A 23,257-nucleotide genomic window follows, 5' to 3' on the forward strand; every position below is an offset into this window, starting at 1 on the left:
TGCAAAGCTTAACATTTCCTCTTTCAAACCAGATAAGGCAGATAAGTGTACTTTCTTTGTAACTGTGACTAGAGAGCCATAAAGCCCAGCAGTTATCTCCTCCATATCAAGACTTTGCTGGCCAGAATAAGGAATTAAATTTTGGGAGAATTTTGCAGAAGCCACAGATGACAAGCAAAAGCTAGCAGATGTCAGAAAAAAATTAAAAATTCAGAAATACATAAAATAAATGTATAGTACTCTATATTAGCAATACATTTTATCTTTTAATGCCATAATAATTCAGATTTCTTCTCTGGTATGAAGAGAGGGCCAAAAAATTTTACTCAGATTTTGGGAACATACATCTCTAATCCCTTTGAGGTTGAAGATATAACTATAGGTCTTCACAGAGAGGCAGGATTCAGCTGTCTTCTAATGAGGTCACTTGTAGCTGCTGCAACAGCTATTCAGCTGCATTAATTCCTGAGACTTCTCCTATGCTCCATTTACTTTTTTTGTCTCTTCCTCTATTCTTCCTATCACCTTTATGTCTTCTTTTTTTTAAGTTTTTTTTTTTGCAAGGCAAATAGGGTTAAGTGGCTTGCCCAAGGCCACACAGCTAGGTAATTATTAAGTGTCTGAGGTCGGATTTGAACTCAGGTACTCCTGACTCCAGGGCCGGTGCTCTATCCACTGTGCCACCTAGCCACGCCGAATCGATTAATTCTTAAATTATGTTTCCTTGTTTTTGTTTTCCAGAGCAGTTGTTTTTGACATCAAATATTTTATGGTTTTTTGTTTTCACTCTTGATTTTCTTTGGGCAAAGTTTACTACTTTATCTTTTAAGCTACTTAATCTCCAATTTTTTTTTCTTCCTGGTATTTTATTTCATTCTATTTTTAAATTCGTCTCATTTCTTCGAGCTATTTGAATAGTCCTATGGAAGAATCATTTTTTTTTTGAATATTTGGTTCAGCTGATCCAGAATTCTCTTTTTTTTTTTTTCCTGGGGATCTCAAGGTTTATAATAGATTTGAAGCTGATTATTACTTCTTTGAGTCATCTCCCCACTTTAGTTCATAAATTGGAACTTTGTGTCAGGGACATACTCGGCTCTTTGTTGGACATTTTTGAGTCAGTACTTGACCTTGCTTTTCTTGCCTAGAGTTACCTGCATTCTTTCCTTGGATGAATTCCCTCTGGTTCTTGGGAGGTTCAGAGGGCAAGATCGATCGCTGGAACTGTCTGGCATTACAGGACAAGGTGCTAGGAATCTCAGAGCCCTAGGTGGTACTAGTTCAAGCTGCACCCACACTTTGTTACTTTTGCTACCAGGGACTTCCAAACACCCGAAGGACTTTCTCAGGAGAGACCTCTGCTCTTTCTTTCTCCCAATAAAAAGTTCTCAAGGCTACTATGTATCTCTGACCCTTCTGTTTGTGCTGTCTCATTAGCCTGGATGGGAGTTTGCTCCTAATAGGCTGTTTGGAGAAAGTTCCTTATCAAAATTCTTAATAACGAATTATTAATTAATTAATAAAGAATGCATTAATGTGACACAGATTTCACGTGTTTCCTAGAGTATGTGTTGGGGAACCGGACTCTGTTCAGGAAGCCATTTTAGGCATGTCAGCTTTTTTTTTTTCCGAGAGGCTCCACAATTTGATTTTATCAGTCTCCCTTTCATGGATTTCCCTTTTCTGCCCCTTTCAGTACCACTGGAGGGGACAGTACCCTTTGGGGGGGTCTAGGGACTGTGGAGCGTCAGAGGCGGCAGCGGGGAGACGCGAGGGTCCCTTCACAGGAAGGTCAGGCAGTGTGTAAGGGGGGCGGCGTGTGCCAGCGCTGAGCATGTCGCAGAGACACAACTATTATATGTGGCATTATGGTGGGTCCAGCAAAAAGGAAGGAAAAGGCTCGGGGGCGCTTTGAGCTCCTCTGCCAGCTCCGAACGGCGCAGGACCGGAACCCGCGGACACCCGGCCGAGAAGCCCCGGGCCGCGCCCCCGGCCACGGCTCCGCCTTCGCCCCCGTTTTTAGCCAATCCCAGCCTCTTAACCGGCCCCGCCCCCGGCCCTCCTAATATGGCCGAAGCTATCCCCAAAGCTCCCCTCCTGGAAAGCGACTAGCGATTGGATAAACTGTCTTTTCTGTCCCCCTCCCCTCCCAGGTTGGCCCGGCCGCAGCCCCGGCCCGCAGAGTCCGTTCGGGGCCCGGAGCACGCGGAGCCGTTGGGATGGAGCTGAGCTTCAGCGGCCGCCGGGCGCTGGTCACCGGAGCGGGCAAAGGTGGGGCCTGGGCCGGCCGGCGGGGCGGGGGTCCGGGCCGGCGGGGCGGGGGGTCCGGGCCGGCGGGGCGGGGGGTCCGGGCCGGGCACGGCGGGGGGTCCGGGACGGGCCGGCGGGGCGGGGGGGTCCGGGCCGGCGGGGCGGGGGTCCGGGCCGGGCCGGCGGGGCGGGGGGTCCGGGCCGGCGGGGCGGGGGGTCCGGGCCGGGCCGGCGGGGCGGGGGGTCCGGGCCGGGCCGGCGGGGCGGGGGGTCTGGGCCTGCCGGGCACGGCGGGGGGTCCGGGCCGGCGGGGCGGGGGGTCCGGGAGGCGGAGCCTGAGCCCCTCTGGACGTTGCAGGCATCGGGAGGGACACCGCCAAGGCGCTCTTGGCCAGCGGAGCCCAGGTGGTGGCGGTGAGCCGGACCCAGGAGGACCTGACCAGCCTGGCCGAGGAGGTAACCAGGGCTCTCCAAGGCCAACAGTCCGCCCCGGCCCCGGCCCCGGCCCCGGCCCCCCACGAACACCGCCGGTCCCCGGCCATCCGGGCGTGGGAGTCCGGGAGCTAGGGTCAGCCTCCCCGGACCCTTGCATCCTGCCCGGCCTCCCCCACCAAAAAACAGCAAAAAACCCGGGGTTCGGAGGCAACAGATTTGGGCTTATGGAAGCCCCAGGCTCCCACTCGAGCTTCCCGAGGGACCACGAGTGCCCTCGCACTCTCAGGACCCCCGGTTTCCTTATCTATAAAATGCAGATAATACCGAAATACAGCCAGCCTTTGTACAGACCATTTTAAGTTTCGCAGAGCCCTTTTCACCCATTTGTCTTTCGAGCCCTGCAACCACCCGGAGGTAAGGGTATTACTGTTACTATTTTTTTAGCTTTCCTGTGGTTTCATGTATAAAGAGAATTCCTGAGGCGCTAATCCGTTCTACTGGTGTTTATGGCCCTGAAGAACTGCCTGGGGGTATCAAGCAGTGAAAAGATTGACTCTGGGTTACACAGCCCCCAGGGCACCCTGGACTGGGCTGATCCAGGCTGGCTCCCTTCTAAACCCGATGCCTCTCGTTTTACATGCCAAGAAAGAAGCTGAAAGGGCTTAGTTAAATATATCAGATGTAGGATTCCAACCCAGGTCCTTCCTGACTTCCGTACCAACACTCTTAGGGTGTCACTCTAAAATAAAAGACATATACAAAGTGCTTTTTGAATTGGAATGTAGGCTATTCTATTTCTCCCTCCTTGGGTCTCCTCCACTCTACAGATGTTCCGTGGCTTGTGGCCATACGGAAGATGATCACCACTCCGTCTCAATCACTACACATTCATGTCAGTTCCATCTGATGACCTTCGAGGTCACTCTTGGACACAGCCTTGGGACTTCCAGAACACTGGACAGTTCAGGGAGGCCAAAGCTGCTGCTCCTTCCTACTCCCAGGCAAAGTACTTGACGGAATCTGGGGGCCCAGAGTTGTGGCCTTTGTGATCGACATGGGTAGAAAATGGGAAAGTCTATAAAGTCCTTAGTTATACATGTGTAACCTATAAAAGACTGCTCCATGTCACGGAGGGGAGAGAGAAAGAAAGAGGGAGAAAAATGTGGAACTCAAAATCTTACAAAATGTGAATGTTGAAAATTATCTTTGCATGTAGTTAGAAAAATAAATCACTTTACATTTCAAAAGAAAAAAGGACGTGTATGGGGGAACTAGGTGACAGCTGGATTGTGGATTGGGCACTGACCCTGGAATTAGGAAGAGCTGAGTTCAAATGTGGCTTCAGACATTTAATAGCTGTGTGACCCTGGACAAGTCATTCAACCCCAATTGCCCTACCCCACCCAAACAAAAAATTATATGAGGTTCAGCATGGCAGGGAGCCTTAAGTTTCCTTGAGAAATCCAAGTACAGCTCTATGTTTAGAACTACGGGGTTCTATTTTTCTGAGGACCCCAAAGTTCCCAGAGACCATAGCCCAGGGCTACAGGATCTGCTGAAGATATCAGTCACTATCATTTTGTAAACCATCTTAAGGTACTTCCACTCCATCCTTTTAACCCATTAGTGGAAGCACTCACAAGATATTATCATCTGACCATCTCACTTTTTCACTCTCATTCCCCAATTTTGTTCCTCCTTTCTGAACTCCTGGCTGGGCTGTGGAACTCTCCTCCCACCTGGTTAGCTTTTCTCCTATTGTTGCCTAATAGCCCTTTCCAATTCCCTGAAGTGTCCCGGAATGGAAACTTTATGTGTGGATCTGGGAGACTGGGAGGCCACAGAGCAGGCTATGAGCAACATCGGTCCTGTGGATCTGTTGGTGAATAATGCAGGCATAGCCTTGCTGCAGCCTTTCCTGGAAGTCACTAAGGAGGCTTGTAATAGGTAAGCCCTAAGTTTAAAAAAAAAAAAAAGTAGGGCCTCAGGATGGTGGGGGTGGGGGGAGCAACCCAAGTAAACTCTAGGAATCTAGCCTGGAATTTTTCTCCTCTGAGGGAATGAGAAGGAAAAAGTGGTCTGGGCCCTGGGGTTCTGGGGTTGGGGTCGGGGGAGAGCGCTATTTTTGCCTTCTAGCTATGACTATGTCTGTATCTCACCACCCAGATCTTTTGATGTGAATTTTCGGTCAGTGGTCCAAGTATCCCAGGTGAGTGACACACAGTTTGGAAATTACAAGGTGGGAAATATAGCATGATTCAAGTCCCTCTCATTCTTCTGTTTCATTCCCCTACTTTCTAGATTGTCTGCCGGGGATTGATAGCACGGGAAGCCCCCGGAGCTATTGTCAACGTCTCCAGTCAAGCCTCCCAATGTGCACTAAAAGACCATGCCATTTACTGTGAGTGCCCACCCCTTAAGCCCTCCTTCTTGGTCCTTTCTCCTGCCACTTATTTCAACCATTTGAAACACTAGGACCCAGTTTCCTTTCTTAACTTAGACTAGAAGAGTTGGAAGGAACCTGAGTCATGTAATCCAACCCCTTCACTATACAGGTGAAAAAACTGAGACCCAGAGAAGTATCCCCAGGGAATTGGTGAGAGGGAGGACTAGAAACCAAGTCTTCTGACACTTGGGCCAGGCTTACTCTTCTCCTTACACCAAGCTGCTTCCCACCCTCGGAGTCTCTAATGCTATCCTGGTCAATTAGCAAACATTTAAATACCAAGCACTGGGAATACGGAGAAAGACAAAAATACCATTTTACCTTGGGGTGCCTCTCCCTCTCTGTATACTTGCCAACCACCTCTCTCAATTTTTTTTGGCAAGGCAATGGAGGTTAAGTGACTTACCCAAGGTCACACAGATAGGTAATCAAGTGTCTGAAAACAGAATTGAGATCAGGTCCTCCTGACTTCAGGGCCGGTGCTCTAGCCACTGCATCCCCAAGATGCCTTCTCAATTTTAAATATCTGACAGCTCTTTTACTCTCTTCCTCTCTACCCCATTGCCTCTCACCAGGCTCCACAAAAGGTGCTATGGACATGCTAACCAAGGTGATGGCTCTGGAGCTGGGACCCCATAAGGTAAGAACTGAGTCATCTAAATTCCCTTGTTATAAGCTTAAAAAGGTCCTCTTCCCGCCAGGATGTTAAAAGTCCTACCCCCCCTCTCTGATCAGACTACAGCTGGAGTAGTCCCTTCAATTTTGGGAACCACAATTGAGGAAACACATTGATAAGTTAGGGTTCAGAGGAGAGACTGAATAGAAATGGGTCTCGTTCCTATCAGTTGAAGGAATTGGGGGTGTTTTAGGTGCTGCAGTGGCTTGAGCATCAGTCCTGGAATCATAAAGACACAAATTCAAATCCAGCTTCAGACCCTTACTAGCTGGGCAAGTCACTATTGCCTTATACACATTTACTAAGGCACATATGGCAGTGAGGTGGCACCATGGATAGAACAGGAGCCCTATTGTCAGCAGGACCTGAGTTTAAATCAGACCTCAGACATCTGACACTTATAACTGTGTGACCCTGAGCAAGAGACACTTTACCCTACCACACACACACACACACACACACTGACAAAAAGTAATGGATAAAGGTGATAAAAAAGCAAATTTGGCTTGCTACCTGGTAAAAAAAACCAAACTTTTAGACCAATTAGAACTATTAGTGGAACAAAAGCTGGATAACCAGTTATCGTCAGGTACATTGCAAGAGGACTCTTGTTCCACCCTATGTTGGACCAGAGTCTCTCCCAGGTCCCTTTCAGCCTGTTTCCCAAGCTTGCCCCAGGTATGGCCATGCCCCTAAAGGACCAACCTGAACCCTTCTAACCCAGATCCGGGTGAACACGGTGAATCCTACTGTGGTGATGACTGCCATGGGCAAGGCCAATTGGAGTGATGCCCAGAAATCAGAACCCATGCTAAACCGAATCCCACTGGGCAAGTTTGCAGGTGAGTTGAGGGTGAGTCCTCAAGATGAAATACCCTTCATCCCCTCCCTTCTCCCCTTAATCATTTAGCTTTTGGTGCCTTCCTTCCAAGAGACCTAGGACAGAACCTCATTCCCTTTCACTTGTGTTAAGTATAAAGTGGTAGGGGAAGTATAAAGGAAGACACCCGTCTTCCAACCTTTAGGTATCACTCTATTCCCCTTGCAGAGGTGGAGGATGTGGTGAACAGCATTCTTTTCCTGCTCAGTGACCGGAGTGCCATGACCACTGGCTTTTCTCTGCTGGTGGATGGAGGGTATCTGGTGGGTTAGGAGGTCTGCATCCTGATCCGGGGGAAGCATCTGCTTCATGTGCCTTATTAAATGTGTATAATCTGATGCTTGAACGTTGATTCTTTGGCCTGAGGAGGGGAGGGGGTAGTTGGTGGTGCTGCTGAGAGTAGGGGTAGAAAAGAGGCCCCTTGGGAAGTTCAATCTGATCCAGGCTCTCAAGTACTTAGTCACCTTACCAACTAAACTAGACCTTTGGGCTCAGAACAAGCTGGGTCAGAGCCAATAGGGGGTTTTTGAAGGAAAACTGTTTGATTCTGCCCATAGTAACAGGTGGGACCCCTCTGGTTATCACTCTGGTTACAAAGTAATCATTAAGGCAAGTTATTGTCCCTCTGTAGTTACTTAGGGGGATGGGTGCAGAAAAAAAAACAATCTGGTTAATTGGGGGTCAGCTCCCAAAAAATGCAAGGCCTGTGTTCGTGGAGAAATGTTTATTGTATAAAATAAGGGATAATGAACCTGTCCTGGGACAGGATGAATTGTCACATACTTCCCTCCCTTCCCTCCCCCCACCCACCTCAATCTGGGAAGCCCATCCCAGGGCTGCCCTGGCGATGCCCCTTCTCCTCTCCGAGAGAGACCCTGCTCCCTCCTGTGCTAGCTAGAGGCTTGGGCTCCTGGGTCCCTGGGTGCAGAGTAGGGGTGGGGGAGAGAAGCTTCAGGCTGCGCTTCCCAGGCCTGGGTAGGAGCAGGGGCTTCCTCTCTCCCTTGGCAGCCCTCCCCTCCAGGACAGCTTGCCTTGTTCCTTATGCTGATCTTCTCTTCCCAGAGCCCAAACCTCCCCTTCCCACCCCCCTCCCTCTCTATCTTCCCACTCCCTATACACATGTCACATCAGACTGAAGGGAAATCAAACATTTCAACAATGACACCATACTTGGGGGTTTGGGACACTGTCCCAACCCCTGGCCCTTGGGCTCCAAGCCCTCCTCACCACTCAGGCTACCTGGGGAAGGAGACTGGGCACAGTTTAGAACACAGTACACTTCTTGCCAGGTTTCTTGATGGGTGGGGGACATAGCACTGCCCGAATAGCTTCATCAAACACTGTCTTGAGCCCTCGCTGCGTCAAGGCTGAGCACTCTAGGTACTTGACAGAGCCTAGGGATAAGTAGAAGGGATCTCGGGGTGAAGATGAGAATGGCAGCATTTCTACACTTTCTTGTGACTGACCTCTTTATTGTCCCCTACACTCTGCCCATTGCCCCTACTCACCAATCTCTCTGGCCATGGCCAGACCCTGGGGGTAAGTAATGGGGGCCAACTTCTTGTCCCGAAGTCGTTCAATGGTGTCTTTGTCATCTCTAAGGTCCAGCTTGGTGCCCACCAGGATTATTGGTGTGTTGGGACAGTGATGTCGTACCTCAGGGTACCACTATGGGAAGAGGTACAAGATGCTAAGAGGTTGTCCCTTTTTTGTGACCCTTAGTCTTCTGCTTCCTTGGGCCTCAAGTTTCCTACCCAGGCCTGGAAAAGGAAGAAAAGGGCCAAGTCTTTCTAGTGTGGTTTTCCTTCCTGCCCTTACCCACATTAGTACCTTGGCACGGACATTCTCAAAGGAGGCTGGGCTCACCAGGGAGAAACAGATCAGGAAGACGTCCTATGTAGGAAAGTGCAGTCAATGGCTTGCCGATGAAAGATGTCCTCCCCACCCTTTATTTCACCCACCTTGCCCCACCCACTGTGAGATCCCAACTGTGGCTTCCAAGCGTGGATATTAACATTCCAATTTTGTCTAGGTCCAGACCCTTGAGTATTGGTCCTGCTGAGCTTAGGAGGGAGAGGAAGTAGGGAACTGCGGGGACTACATACGGTCTGGGGATAAGAGAGGGGTCGAAGGCGGTCATAGTCTTCCTGCCCAGCTGTATCCCATAGCCCCAGGTTCACAGGCTTCCCATCTACCATCACATTGGCTGAGTAGTTGTCGAAACTGGTGGGGAGAAGAGATGAAAATCAGAGTTGAGGGACCCTTGGATCTCCACTGAGAGTTGTGCCAGGGATCTTCAAAAGTCTTAGTCTTACCCCCCCCCCCCCCAGCCCATCAGGAATTCCCAGGGAAGGCAGACTGTGGCAGACTGTCCATTGGCCCTCCAGTCCCCAAGGTTGGCCCGTGTCCTCCACAGACAGGGACCAAGCCCAGGCGGGCATTCCTTTTCTGCGTGCCCCTAGCTGTGGGCCTTGTAGCTGGGCGTGTAGCGCTTGTCCCGGGCCCCAGAGGCTCACACGGTAGGGATGTACTCTCCAGGGAAGGCGTTGGTGGTGTAGCTGATGAGCAGGCATGTCTTCCCCACGGCTCTAAAGGGAGAGAAGGGATAAACCTGGGACACCCTTCCCCACTGAGCCCACCCACTTGAAGAAGGCGCTACCCTCGCTCTTCGGGATGCTGCACCCCGAGGTCTGGAGCAAGGAGAGCCAAGCTGTGGGGCCTCCCATGGTTGCCACTGCCTCCCTGGGTCGTTTTTCTGGGGAGCCCCGAGAGGTGGGAAAGCGTGGAGAAAATGGGGATTCTGATGACTCGAGCGAATTCACAAAGTGTCTCCGGAGGCGGCGAGGGCCGAGGCTGCCGGCTGAGCCCGGCGCACTGGGAGGGTCGGGGCCCCCGGGGCGCCGATGCCCCCGGCCCGCCAGGCCCGGGCTGCCAGGGCGTGGCACCTGTGCGCGGCCCGGCCCGGCCCCGGGGCTCCGGCCTCCGCCCCACCCGCCCCGCCCCCGGCCCGCCCCCCGGGCCCGGCTCACCCGTCGCCGACCACCACGCATTTGATCGCCTGCATGTGCCCGGGGCCAGGAGCCGGCTGCGCGGGAGCCGGGGTCTGCGAGCCGAACCGGGGCAGTGCCCAGCGCCGCGGCCGGAGACAGCCGAAGACCCGAGGCGGCGGGGCGGGGGCGGCGGCGCGGGGCGGGCGGCGGAGGCGGCGCGGGGCGGGCGGGAGCGGAGGCGCGGGGCGGGCGGGGGAGGCGGCGCGGGGCGGGCGGGGGAGGCGGCGCGGGGCGGGCGGCGGAGGCGGCACGGGGGCGGGCGCCCACACCTTTCCCCGCCCACTCGGGCGGCGGCGGCGGCGGCGGCGGCGGCTCCGGCTCGGCTCCTCCCCGGCGGGCCCGGGCGCCCAGGTGACTCCCCGCGCCCCATCCGGCTGGCAGCGGGCCCGGGAGCCTGCATCGCCCGAGCAGCCCTACGTCGGTGCTGGGCCCCTTTGGGGAAGCTCTCCATCCCCCGGGGGTGAGCGCCCGCCCAAGGGGCTCGGACTCGGGCGCCCGATTCAGGGACAAGCAAACGGCCTCCTCCAAACCTGTGCTGAACGAGGAGGAAACTCCAAGACCCCCTTCCCGGAAAGTGGCGGAGGCTGCCACACGGCCACTGTCGCAACATGGCAGAGCCAGGAGTGAGGGCTTACTAGGGAGCAGTACGTAAGGCGGCACAGGGCGGCGGGGCCCTGGGGGGAGGCCAAGTCCTACACTCAGAAACATGCTAAACAAACAAAAAATCACCAGGCTAGCTGCAGGGCCGGCCGTACTGTGCTAAAGAACGTCCACTGAGTCAGTCTTAAGGTTAAATTTTAAAAGTGATCATAACATTATCTGCTTTATAACTAGCACATGATCACACACACTCACCCCCCCAACAGTTATATCTTGGGGGATAGTTGCAGAGTTCAAACTGAGTTCTGCTCCAGCTTTTCTGTCATCTTCCAGCACTCTTTTAAGGCACATGATTCTCAAAATATGTTGGAGGGGAAAGATGGGTGGCTGTCCTTGGTGCTGGGAGTCGACCAAAATGCCATCACTATGTCAGCATCAAGGTATAGGAGGAGTGTGTCCACTGTGGCTGATCGGAGAGCAGAGCTCAGAAGGCTCTACTCTGGGCTGGGCACAAATAGTCCATGTCAACATTTGGAGTGGAGATGTCGCTAAGTCTGCACCTCTTGTGTTTCTTTTGAGCTACAGCAAGGAAGGGGTAGAGAATTGTGAGATCTTTGAGTACCAGGGAACACTGTCAGCTGATCTGCCTTATAAACAGAGGCACTGCCCAACCAGCACCCCTTGCTGGAGACTTAAAACAATTCACTTGGACCTAATCTGGGTGATTCATCTGGGACAATGAAATTCATGCTAGAACTAAATTGCATTTTTCAAAAAACACAGCATAGTAGCCTCCATTCTCCTTGGTCATCAGTGTTACTTTAAGTTGGAGATGGTGTATAGTTAAGCCATTTTGCCTTGCATCAAAGGAGAGAAGGGAAGAAAGTTGGGAGAAACCCAGATTTCCCACCTCCCTTGGTAATAAGTTCTCTGGGATCCACTGTCCTTCTGCCAGGAAGCCTCAGATGCTTGGGAAGTTCTCATTTTGTATTTTTCATCTTAGGTCTAACTTAGGAGATGGAGGTTGTCTTGCAGGCAAACAGAGCTGAGCTCCCTTTGTCTTCTGCCACTGTTCTCCCTGCTTTATAACCAGTCTCAGAACCTTCCCTGATTCTTATTCCTTGTCCAAGTTTGAAGATCCCAGGGGAGAACCCTGTACATAAGCTAAGATGGCATTCTGCAGGAAACTGGCTCGCTGGGCCTCCTCCTCCCGCAGCCTCTTGATCTCAGTATTCTTGAGCCTCAGCTTTTCCCTGATAGAAGCATTTTCACTCTCTCTGTCCAGCAGAGCCTCTCGGTGACTGCTTGACATCACTGTGGGGAAAGGAGAAGTTTGATTAGGGGGAATATGACTGCTCTACAGTGTCATAAGGAGCAAGTAGTGGGAGGTAAGAGGGATTGCTGCATTAGCCTGTCTCCAATCATCCAGGAACAAGGGCCTCCCTGGGACCTGTTTCAGGCAGAGGCCTCACCTTTTATCTGCCTTTCCAGGGCTGCAATCTTCTCCCTTAAGCCTTCCTGGGCCGTCATCTCTGCCTGCAAGTGGCCAATCTGCTCCTGTAACTCCACTCGCACTTTGCTCACCTCAGCCACCTTCACTTGATCTTTGTTTCTCAGTTCCTAATGGGGGAAATACCGTGAGGGGAGAAAGTGGGATCCAAGCCCTGGCCCCTCTGTAGGCCCTGGAAGGCCCTCCAGACACACCTGCTGCAGCTCCTCTAACTGCCTCCTCAGGGCTTCCATCTGGAGGTTCATCTGGTTGCTCTTGGCTTGGCTTTCCGCCATAGCTTGTTTCTGCTGGAGGCAATATTCCTGAGCTTCATCCCGGGCCTGGGTCATCAGTCTTAATTTCTCTTCCAGATGAGTCATTCGTTGTTGCTTCAGGGTTCAAAGAAAAACAATGGCAGGCCATCTTGGAAGGAATGGGTCACTACCGTGTCCTATCACTATTCTACCCTCGTCCAACACTTTCCACTGCCTTATTTTTCCTCCCAGGATTTCTTAAAATCCATCCAGTGAACCCCAACCCAACTCAACAATGCCTCCTGTGCCCCATGGCTCCACAACTCTTACACAGAAGTAACAGGCCAAGATCTTTATAACCAGCCCCAAGAGCTAAGAGCTTTCAAATTTCTTTGTTGCATGCAATACTACTTGAAATCAATGGGTTGAAGATTATAGATGAAAAATCTTTTAATTAGGGAGATTAATCATGGCATCCATTGCAATAGAATTTGATCTGGAAATTGTTGATACTTGTTTAAATGCTGTTTTCTCATGTCCCCTTTATGTGTGTGTCCAACCTCTCCATTAAACCTGGAACCCTTTGAAAGTGGGACTTTTGACATCTACTTCTTGTAATAAATGGCTTGGCTTCTACAGTTTTGATCAACTCACCAGTTCCAGGCGCACTTGATTCTTGGCTTTGATCATCTCTTCTTCTGCTTGACCTCGTTCGGCCAGTACAGCTTTCTTCACTCGGCTCACCTCCTACATGGGCACAGATATGATCTCTAGGCCTCCAGGGCCATTCTCTAGGAGTGACCCTGCTCTGGCTACTAAGCAGGTCTTTGGCCATAGTCAGCCCTTTTGGGGTGGGAAGTTTAGACTTGTAATATCACTGGTAGAAGGAATTCTCCATAAAGAAAGCAAGCACCATCAATGCAGATGAGCAACTGTTCTTCACCTTAAGAAGGTGGATCAGAGTTAACTAAAAGGTTAAGGGACTTGCCTAGGTCACCCATCCATTTATGTGCAGGGTAGGGGGACTTGAAACCAGTGCTATCCACTTGGTCATGCTACTTTTCAACATTAGCCCGGAGATCTCAATTATTGAACCGAATTCAGCTATTTTCTTAACCAGATCTTTCAGCAAGGTATTGCCTCCACCCTCTCCAAACACATTATGAGAAATGTGGCCTTGTAACAAAGAAGAATCCTTTCATCCTTTGCCCTGAGCTCTGTCATTGTCACTTTCAACCCAACTGCAGCTTTGCTTTGCCCCTGCCTGCATCCTAGATCACCTTCTGGGTTTCTGGGCATTTCCCTTAAAGATCACACTAAGGGGCAGACACTGGCACAGAGTAAGGGAGCCCACAATATCCTTGAATCTTAGGTCCATGGTTCCTACTGTGATACTTAGGTTCAAGGAGGGCATGGGGTAGGGATGATATCTGTACACTCCAGGAGGTTATTTCCAATCCCTTACTCTGTGATAAGTTAGTTTTGGGTCAGTGTTCCCTTCTTCATTATAAATGCTCACCTCCTCCAGGGAAATTCGCACTGTCTCCAGTTTTTGTATCCTCTCCTGTAAACTTCGTTCACTTTCTTCCATGTGACGACTCAAATGTTGTACCTGCTCAGTAACAAAGATGCAGGACTTGAAGTCTTGAGAAGTCTTGCTCCCTAATTCTTTTCTCAAAAGCCTATGCAAACAGCTGCTTTTCTGAGCCCCATTTACTTTATTCTGAGAGGAGCTGGACTGAAGGTTAAAAGTCCTCCAACTCTGTCACTGGAGAAAAACTGAGGTGGGAAAGAATTATTCACCCATTTGAAAGTGAATTCATTTTCAGGGAATTTCCTTCTCTGGGTGACTTCTAGCAGGCTACTTCACTTCCCTGGCCTTGCTTCCTTCTTGGTAAAATGAAGAGTTTGGGTCAGAGAGTCTGGAAGATTTCTTCTCACTTTTCTGCTATTCTCAGATACTATGACTGCCTCACTAGGGTGAGGAAGAACAACAATGTCCCAGAAGCCATGCCATGCCCTCCCCTCCCCCAATCTCATTAGATGGATATATATGTTGCAGGTCAGTTTTGTGGTGCTCCTGGTAGATTAGGAAACAGCAAAAACACTATACAAGCTTGAGAGACTAAGGAGGATCTAAAGTTCTGCTTCCCCAAAAGACAGGCCTTCTTCACCTCTTTTAGTCGTAGGTTTTCTGAATCCTCTAAGTTTTGTTTGAATCTCCTCTTCTCCATTTCCAGGCGCTCTAGAAGATCAAAGTAAGCTGTGGGTCATACCCTTCCAGAGGAGTGGCCTGGTGCCCCAACATGACCCTCTTCTCCCTCTGGGTTTCCTTTCCTTCATGCCCCCCTCCCCAGCACTTACCATCAGCTTGAGTTAGTCGTAACTTCAACTCCGCTGTTATATTGGTCAGTTCTTGCTTTGTCAGGAATAGCCGCTCCTGCTGAGATTTGCCCTTTCGCTCTAGTTCATCTACCTGAAAGACCCAACATTTACAGCAGAGATGTCAAATACGTGGCTCTCCTGAGCACCCTAAACCAAATGAAAATGTAATTGGGAAATATTTTAATAAAAATACAAGAAGGGAGCAGCTAGGTGGCGCAGTGGATAGAGCACCAGCTCTGGAGTCAGGAGAACCTGAGTTCAAATCCAGTCTCAGACACTTAAAATTGTCTAGCTGTGTGATCTTGGGCAAGCCACTTAACCCCAATGCCTTAAATAAAATTTTAAAAAATAATAAAAATACAAGAAAATTCAGCTAATGTTAATGTATAGTTTTCTAAGCCACTATGTGGTCTATAGGGATCTTTATGTATGGTTTAGTGGTTCAGTTTTGGTTCAGTTCTACCTCCTGGACAGCTCTGTCAGAACAGAACTGCTGCTCCTTAACTGGAGCATGCTCCAGTTTACCCTATTAGCCCTGTCCTGGCCCCCCTACCATACCTGGTTACGTAGAAGCATATTTCTTTCATTGGATGCAGTTAATTCTTTCAGTAACTTAGATTCCCGATCTGCAGCTTCCTAGAAGTACAATTAAGTGAGAAGTAGCTTTGATGAGGGCTCTTTCTGCCACACTGTGAGAACTACACGATTCCCCTCCCAGTTCATCTAAGTGTTGCCCAATACTTCCCCTGATCAAAGTCAACATAAATCCTCAGTCAGTGTACCTGCTGCTCTAGTTTCAGTTCCTTGGATTGTCGCTGTGACAGGTTCATTTGTTCTTGCTTTGCAGTGGTTAACAGATCGCTCAAGTCTTGGACCTTCTGCTCAGACAGAGCCAAAGCAGCCTCAGTCATCTGCAGCCTATATGATGGGAGAGGAGGTTTATTAGATTGGTGCCTATCCAATGCCTCCTGGGAACAGCATACTGGGTTAGGAACTGAAGGTGCAAGGAGTCTGGTTAGAAGATAAGACAAAATACAGGGAACTATAAAAGCAGTATTATATCACATAAAAAATGCAGCAGAGAGTTGCAAAAACAAAGTGCTAGGTGAGGACCATGTTAGGAGAGGTGCTTTTTAAGACTCTGGAGAAGTTTCTTCTTGCTTTAAACCTGCAATTTTCAGCCTGACTTTTTTTTTTAGCTTTTGTTAGGCAATGGAGTTAAGTGACTTGCCCAAGATCACACAGCTAGGTAATTAAGTTATATCTGAGGCTGGATTTGAACTCAGGTCCTCCTGACTCTAGGGCTGGTGTTATATCCACTGTGACACCTAGCTGCCTAGCCTGACTTTTAAAGACCCTCATCAATAGGGGCAGCAAAGTGGCATAGTGGATAGAGCAATGGCCCTGGAGTCAGGAAGACCTGAGTTCAAATCTGACCTCACTAAATAATTATCTAGCTGTGTGCCCTTAGGTAAGTCATTTAACCCCTTTGCCTTGCCAAAAAAAGACCATACTGCATCACTAACTGTCCCTCCTCCTGCCTCCTTCCCCATCACCTTAATCTCTCTATTCCTATTAACTTGATGTATCCAAAAAAAAAATCAAACCAAACTAAACTTACTCATTCCATCAAATACACCTTTCCCTTTCTCCAGCCTACATCCTTGAAAACCCAGCTTCAAATTCTTTCTACAAGAAGCCATTCTGGATTAATCTAATCCAACATTAACTCTTTTAATTATATATCATTTTAAAAACACATTTGTTGCCACTAGTTCTTTATTTTACCCTGTGTTCTGAAATGCTCTTGCCTGTGTTCTTATGCCCTGATGACTCCATGAAGGGCAGGGATAATACATATGTTCAGGGAGCCTAAGGGGAGGGGAAGTACCTCAAGCCATCACCCTGTCTGCTCCAGACCAGTCTACTACATACTTGGCCTTGAGGGAGTTGATAATGGAGTGACGTTCATTCAGTGCCTCTTGAAGCTGACTCATTCGGGCTGCTGATGACCTAAGGAATGACAAGAGAGCTGACCATTGAAACAAACCTATATATTCCATAAAGCAGCTGCCTCCTACTTCCTTCTGAACCACTTACCTGCTATTCCTGGAAATCTCTTCCCTTTGTTTATCAATTGTATCCATCAGGCTCAGAAACTGGGGATGGAATAGATATATAAAGCCATATAAAAATAGTGAACCCTAATACTATAGGTGAGATCTGGGACAAAGGGCATAATATAAGTCTAAGTAGCACTCAAGACATGCCAAGGAAATAAGAGAATTGACCCTTCTAACTTCATACCACATCTACCCAAAGGATTCCTGTAGTATTGGGCTATCAGTTACTAGGAAGGACAAACACTTGATATTGAGGCATTCTGGGGTTCAAGAGTGAAAAAAAGGAGTCAGGAAAATTGGAGAATCAGATGAAGGGATTTGACAATGTGGATAAAACCCTTGAGAGACATGGAAAGGTAGCACTAACCCTCCTTCCTTCTCCTGAAAAAGAAGTGGGTAGTCTAGCTCATGATGACCAAGAAAAGGATAAGCTACCAAAGGCCTCTGGATCCAACAGCTCCTTTCCTGAGGAGGAGTGAAATCTTAAAGAATAAGAAGAAAGATGAAAGGACACTTGGTTCCTCTTCACCTACATAAAGTCTAGAATGAGCAGGAAAAAGGAAATTATCTCACTGAGGGTAAGCAATAAAAGCAGGTACAAACTGCAGCTACACGACCAACCAGCTTTCCAACACAGAGGTAAGGTGGCAGGTGAGAAGGAAGATTGCTTACCTGTTTGGACTTCTCTTCTTTGAGGTTTTGGACTTCCTTGCTTAGCACGTAAGTTCGATTCTTATTCTCCTGGTGTGACACCTGCCTGTCTATGTTGTGTTCCATGGCTTGTTCTGTCAGAAGACAACAGTGTCACCCCCACACCCCTTTTGACTCTGGGATAGCTGTCTCATTAATTGGCAAAGACCTGGATAATCCACTTAAGCCAGACAGTTCTTGTGGCTTTTCCAGAGATCGAAGCTGAGGATAGATCTTAAGACCTTGAGGACCACTGACCAGATGTTCTATCTGTTCTGGTCACTTAGATAAATTATTGCTATGCTATTATAGTAGATGAGATAAATAATAACCCCAATAATAAGCAGAAAACTGTAAGCGATATTATTTCAGCAGTCTTACCTTCTTGAAATTTCATTTAAATTTTATTTAAAATGAATTTGCATTTCTTGAAAATACACTGACTGAGAAGATTGTAGGAGCAGACTTAGAATTATGGTGAGAGATAAGGAGAAACTGGACTATAACTTTTAATTCTCTTTGGATAATTTGCAAACTAGAATCTTGTCCCCAGGTGAATGACTGAAAATTTGGTGCACCATTATTTTTCTGAAGAGGCAGTATGGCACAGTGGGAATAGTGCTAAACTAGAGGCAGGAGACCTGAATTCAAATCCTTCAGTTACTTATTAGCTAGCTGGGTGACCCTAGGTAGATCATCCTCTCAGGTCCCATGTGTAAAATAGGGACAATAATCATTGCACAATGACTCCCTCCGAGGATTTTGTGATGAAAAAGCTATAAGTTTGTTTTTGGTTTTTTTTTAGGTTTTTGCAAGGCAAACGGGGTTAAGTGGCTTGCCCAAGGCCACACAGCTAGGTAATTACTAAATGTCTCAGACCGGATTTGAACCCAGGTACTCCTGACTCCAGGGCCGGTGCTTTATCCACTATGCCACCTAGCTGCCCCTGTTATAAGTCTTAAAACAGTATATAAAAACAAGAAATTTACTATTATAGTGGCCCTTAAAACTTTCAGAAAGTCTGGCCTGTATAGATAGGGTTCCAGTGTCCTGCGGAAGCAATGACTTCCCCACCACTAGTCCAGGGGACGGAGATCAGGAGAAAATCCTCAGACTATACTGACTTCATCAATAATAATTGCTGGTATTTGCCTAGTCCTTTAAGGTTTGCAAAGCATTTGACATATGCTAACTCATTTGGTGTAAAGTGCTTTGCAAACCTTAAAGCCTCATGAAGCTTTAGGATCTCCCATATTAGGTTGGATTTCTGAACTACCTCATTAGAAATTACAGATATTAGGGAAAACCTACTATTTCCTTACTTTTACAAAATGCTTTTTATTAAGGAGAAGGCCTTATTCTATCAATAGATAGGTATGGAAAAGAAACTTCTCTACTACATCCTAGTCCTATGCAATTAGATTTTTCCTACCTAGTTTACGGTTCTGCAAAATATTTGGCTTTCTCAATTGACAGGATTCAAGCAAAAGGGACCCACTAGATCTGAAAGTTGGCTCATTTCAAGACACAGTTCTGAGAATCCAGTACCTTCCAGCTCTATCACTTACCAACAGCTTTCAAGATATCCCCTGGGACATTGTTCCCAGCTAGCTCCAGCTTCCTTAGGGTCCTGTTGTTGGAAAAACAGTTTACAATTGCCCGGCCTCCCAGGAGTCCGATGTTATTCCAACGAAGATCTGGGGGGGGGAGCATGACAACATCATTGGGATAGAGAAAACCAGAGGATAGAAGAATGGAAAAGAAGTCTTGCCATCAGTTGCCAATTCTCCCATTCCAACTAGAGGGGTTTTGGAATCACAGAAAAGGCATCTAAGGGAACCAAGGAAGAACAGGCGGCAATGTAGGAAGAAAGGGACAGAGCTAGATCTTTGGTTTGGGAAGATGAGAGGAAAAGCTTTATTTCAAGTTACCATTTCCTCTCCAGTTAGAAGGGCACATATGCTTTTATCTGCCTCTTCTTGAAAAAACATGAAAATTGCAACAATAGGTGAAGGAAAAATGGCAAAAGGCTTAGAGTGGTCCAGGGCCAGACATGTACAAGTATATAAGTAGTACAAGGAACATAAATTAGTTCCATAGGTGGTCCAGTGGATAGAGGAGCAGGTCTAGAGTCAAGAAGATGCAAGTTCAACTCTGGTCTCAAATACTTAACTTGTGGCAAGCCTGCCTGTCTGAGTTTCCTCATCTCTCACAAGGGGATAATAGCAGTGTCCCAGAGTTGTATGGGATTTGTAAAGTGCTTTGGCAAATTTTAAAAAGGGCTATAAGAAATGCTAGCTATTATTCTTATATTCATCTTTGTTTTTAGAGCACAGACCAGCTCCATGGCCAGGGAGAATTGTGTCTCCCCTGCTGGGGCTGAGTCAACAGGGTCAGGCCTGGATGGAACTTGCTTACCTATTTCTTGGAGAGTGGAATTGTTCTTCAAGGCCAAGGCCAGTTCTTCTGCCCCCTTGTGGTTAATCTGGTTGTTTCGGAGGTCTAGTTGCAGCAGAGTAGTATTGGCCCCAAGGCCCTCACAGAAGAGGGAAAAACTTTCTTCCCACATCCCCAGGTTGTTCCACTCTAGAATAAGGCTGTGAAAAAAGCCATCATCAGGGCTGAAGAGGTCTGGCCCAGAAAAGCAATTTGAACTCACAAAGCCTCATGGGAATGAATAGGAGGATGGTCTGGGAGATTTTCTTTCTAGGAACAAATCTGAGTCATATTGATGAGAAGGGATGGGGGCAGGGGGTCAGCCTCTTACCTTTGAATGGACTTGTTTTGTCGAAGGAGTTTGCCCAGAGCCTCAGCTCCAATAGCTCGAAGGTTATTACCCTAGGACAGATGAATGGTCAATCATTCACCTTCCTGAGGCTAGACTCTCAATGTGGAAGCCCTATCTTCTGAGTGAGTATATCTGTGTGCTCCATCCTGCTACAAGGTGAAACTGGGGTTAGACCTACCTTTAGGAATGGAATTTAAGATAGTGAAGAAGAGGGTTAGGGGCTGCCTTTTTTAAAAAAGAAGACATGTTTTCCTCAAAATTAGTATCACATAATTTCCTCAGGGAACTAGTGCGACTCCAACATTTATTCATTTAACACTATATATTAAGCGCTGTAGGGGATTTATGATCTCCACCTTTGAGCTTAGGGATTTATATGAATTCAAGACATAAATCTATAACACAAGTAGACAAACAATTCTGAGGCAAGCTAGGCAATTCAAATGATATCCCTGTAACGGTTCAAACTTAGGAAAGACTAACCTGAGATGCTTCTAAAGGACACCAGACACTACCCCACAATTATTATTTACCATTCCCCATTCCCCCCCTCCACTAACCTTCCCCATTATTCCTTGGGTCTGGTATTATTGTGAAGACTATATTTCTATCTGCTCACCTTTAAATCCAGATATCTGAGCACTGTGTTTGAACAAAGTCCTTGGATGAGCAGTTTGGATCCTGTAAGAGACAAGGAGTCATTTTTTTTCTTGGTATACAATGGCTTCTCTGGGTCATTTCCTATACTCTCCTTTTTTCCTATCTGCAGGAATCTGCTCAGTTTGGTCAGGGTTAGATGTCCAACTGAACCCAAGTTGACCATAGCAACAAAATGCTACACCAACTCAGCTGGTCAAACATTAGGTCATTTCTACAAGGTTAGGCAGTCCTAAGGCTGAGACTTGTAGGATTTATCCCAATGATACTAAGAAATCACATTATACAATATGTTAAAATCTAAAAAGCATTTTCTCATGTTGAAATCATATATCAGGAAAAGTTGCCAGGCCTCAGACAAGGAAACTGATATTCATGGAAGTGAATTATTATCACATGATAAGCTGAACTAGAGCTTGGTATAAAGGTTAGAGGAAGCAACAGGATGGGGGAATGGTGTGGCAGTTGTAAAAGTGTAGAAAAAAAATCTGTCTCCAAGTCCTTTGCAGAAGAGGGAAACACTTTTTCCCCATCTCCTTAGGCTGTTTCATTCTAAAGAGAGGCTAGGAGAATAGACACCAAGAGAGCTGAAGGAGTCTGAGGACATTTGGCTTCGGAGAGGAATCCTCATAATTGTGTTTAGTAAATAAAATGCCAATGGAAGTATCAGAAAATCTACGTATCTGAGTCTGGGACTGGGACAAGGAGTTCAGATCTGGCCAAGTCCAAGCAGCAGCCAAAGGTTTTAGAACCTAACCTGTCTTCTGACTAAGTGCACAGAACCAGTATTCACCTTCTTCACTCATCATGCAGTCACTTAAGAGGACCACTGAAAATAGGATGTCGTTTTGTAGAAGCTTCCCCAGAGCTCCACAGGTGTCAACCGACAAACTCTGGGTGGCCAGGTCCAGCCTGCTCTTGTGATGGCCCTCCCGAAGATCATGCAGCTGTTTGAGGACTGCTTCCTGGGGCTCAGCCCCACTGTCTTTACACAGTCGGCTATAGGAACGGCGGAACTCCTCCATTGTCCAGAAAAACTACAGGGGCTTCCTCAGTGTCTTTCTTATAGTATAACTTTTCTGTGAAGAAATTCCAGAATGAGAGAATTAGTTTCAAAGCTCACAAAATTATCTCCCATCCTTGGGAGATCTGCATATTCCTAGGCCAGGTTGCCTTCACCATGGCTAACAAAACAGACACAGATAAATAAAAAGCAAATTAGGATATGACAAATGCATAAGGAAACTATGAAGTGCTGCAAGATTGGATGATGGAAAACAGTAAAGTTTCTAACAATTTATTTCAAGACTAGATAAGGGAGATACTGTTTCACCAGATGAGGAATGAAATTAGGAAAAGGGGGACAAGGGGCAGCTAGGTGGTGCAGTGGATAGAGCACGGGCCTAGCTGTGTGGCCTTGGGCAAGCCACTTAACCCCATTTGCCTTGCAAAAACCTAAAAAAAAAAACCCTAGCTGTGTGACCTTGGGCAAGTCACTTCACCTCATTGTCCTTTAAATAAAAAATTCTAAAAAAAGTGGGACAAGTGTTGAAAAATTATTAGGTTCCTCTTCCCTACTCTCCTCCCCTCTGCACCCAAAATGCCGGCTGAGGTAGATAAGGGTAGGTACTGATATGGGCACATACAGGGGACCTGTATAAAATGAAGTTCCTAGGTATGAGGTCTTATCCTTTCGGAATGCTTAAGCATGTTCAAAAGTGAAACCGTTACCATCAACCTTGACTACTATGACCCCTCTCATGCCAGGGGCGAACACCTTGCACCCAAGTGGGGCTAGCAGCGCCTCCCAAACCGCCAGCCCTGCTTCTAGCTCAGCTCCTGGACATCCCGGAGGGAAAAGCATGGTGCAGAGAGGAGGAGCACTTCCGGTCACTAGCCGCAGCTCTCCCCGAGCTGGCCGGCCCGCTCCGGGGCTGCTCACAGGCAGCTGCGCCGGGAGGCGGCTTCTGCGGAGAAGGGCTGGCACTCCTACCAGCGGCCCCGGCAGGTCGGGTGCCATGGCCCCCTGGCTCACCACCTCCTGCTGGGCCCCGGCGCCCAGAGCCAAGCGCCTCCGTCGTGGCGGCCGCGGGGCCCTCGCGGGGCTGGGTCTGCGCCGCCTGCGCCGGGGCCGTGCCCACGGGGGGTCACAGCGCGAGCTCCCGGGGGCCAGGTGGCCTTTCATGAGAGGGCAGGCCGGGTCCGGGTGGCGCGGCGGGGCGGGGGAGGAGCGAAGGCGAGGGGGCAGAGCGACGGAGACGGGTGTCCCGGGGAGGGCGCGTCTGCTCCCCCCGCCCTCACAGGCGTGGGTTCGAGGCCCCCCCAGCTCTATTCCTGCACTCGCGTGGGGCGGGGGGGCGCAAACCGCCGACTCACCGGTCGCCGCCAGCAGCGCCTCGGTAACCAGGAAGTGCGGGGTGCGCCGGGAAAGGTAGTTCAGCCTGAGGCCTGGAGGCGGTAGGAACTACAAGTCCCAGGAACCTTCACGGGGCCGTCCTTCGGGCGGAGCGCCGAGGAGGGCGGGTGCAAGCGGC

General features: G+C 48.7%; 3 protein-coding genes across 6 annotated transcripts; 1 reads left to right on the forward strand and 2 right to left on the reverse strand.

Annotated features, from left to right (window-relative positions):
* Positions 1-1,945: 1,945 nt before the first annotated feature.
* Positions 1,946-7,025, forward strand: DCXR (dicarbonyl and L-xylulose reductase). Its single transcript, XM_074224858.1, has 8 exons — positions 1,946-2,271; positions 2,609-2,706; positions 4,478-4,632; positions 4,852-4,894; positions 4,987-5,086; positions 5,707-5,771; positions 6,532-6,649; positions 6,856-7,025. Exons 1-8 carry the CDS (start codon positions 2,220-2,222, stop codon positions 6,957-6,959), a joined length of 735 nt encoding a protein of 244 aa, XP_074080959.1. The 5' UTR covers positions 1,946-2,219; the 3' UTR covers positions 6,960-7,025.
* A 350-nt stretch (positions 7,026-7,375) lies between these two features.
* RAC3 (Rac family small GTPase 3) lies at positions 7,376-10,429 on the reverse strand. Of its 3 annotated transcripts, none has more exons than XM_074224861.1 (6): positions 9,717-9,826; positions 9,204-9,275; positions 8,793-8,910; positions 8,518-8,580; positions 8,192-8,355; positions 7,376-8,081 (listed from the first exon to the last, which is right to left on the reverse strand). In XM_074224861.1, the coding sequence occupies exons 1-6, from the start codon at positions 9,749-9,751 to the stop codon at positions 8,021-8,023; spliced, it is 513 nt and encodes a 170-aa protein (XP_074080962.1). In that variant the 5' UTR covers positions 9,752-9,826; the 3' UTR covers positions 7,376-8,020. The 3 variants fall into 3 exon arrangements, with proteins under 3 accessions (XP_074080962.1, XP_074080960.1, XP_074080961.1); XM_074224859.1 differs by lacking the exon at positions 9,717-9,826 and adding an exon at positions 10,268-10,429 and having other exon boundaries at positions 7,387-8,081; positions 8,196-8,355; XM_074224860.1 differs by having other exon boundaries at positions 7,390-8,081; positions 8,196-8,355.
* A 705-nt stretch (positions 10,430-11,134) lies between these two features.
* Positions 11,135-23,233, reverse strand: LRRC45 (leucine rich repeat containing 45). Of its 2 annotated transcripts, none has more exons than XM_074224852.1 (18): positions 23,100-23,233; positions 21,517-21,802; positions 20,686-20,747; positions 20,046-20,116; positions 19,697-19,875; positions 18,847-18,975; positions 17,261-17,373; positions 16,566-16,624; positions 16,401-16,478; positions 15,248-15,383; positions 15,024-15,101; positions 14,445-14,556; positions 14,255-14,325; positions 13,600-13,692; positions 12,735-12,827; positions 12,042-12,215; positions 11,810-11,957; positions 11,135-11,651 (listed from the first exon to the last, which is right to left on the reverse strand). In XM_074224852.1, the coding sequence occupies exons 2-18, from the start codon at positions 21,746-21,748 to the stop codon at positions 11,452-11,454; spliced, it is 2,028 nt and encodes a 675-aa protein (XP_074080953.1). In that variant the 5' UTR covers positions 21,749-21,802; positions 23,100-23,233; the 3' UTR covers positions 11,135-11,451. The 2 variants fall into 2 exon arrangements, with proteins under 2 accessions (XP_074080953.1, XP_074080954.1); XM_074224853.1 differs by lacking the exon at positions 23,100-23,233 and adding an exon at positions 22,759-23,042.
* Between the last annotated feature and the right edge of the window lie 24 nt (positions 23,234-23,257).

The sequence above is a fragment of the Macrotis lagotis genome, chromosome 2 (genome assembly GCF_037893015.1).
Source record: "Macrotis lagotis isolate mMagLag1 chromosome 2, bilby.v1.9.chrom.fasta, whole genome shotgun sequence".
Classification (NCBI taxonomy): Eukaryota; Metazoa; Chordata; class Mammalia; order Peramelemorphia; family Peramelidae; genus Macrotis; species Macrotis lagotis.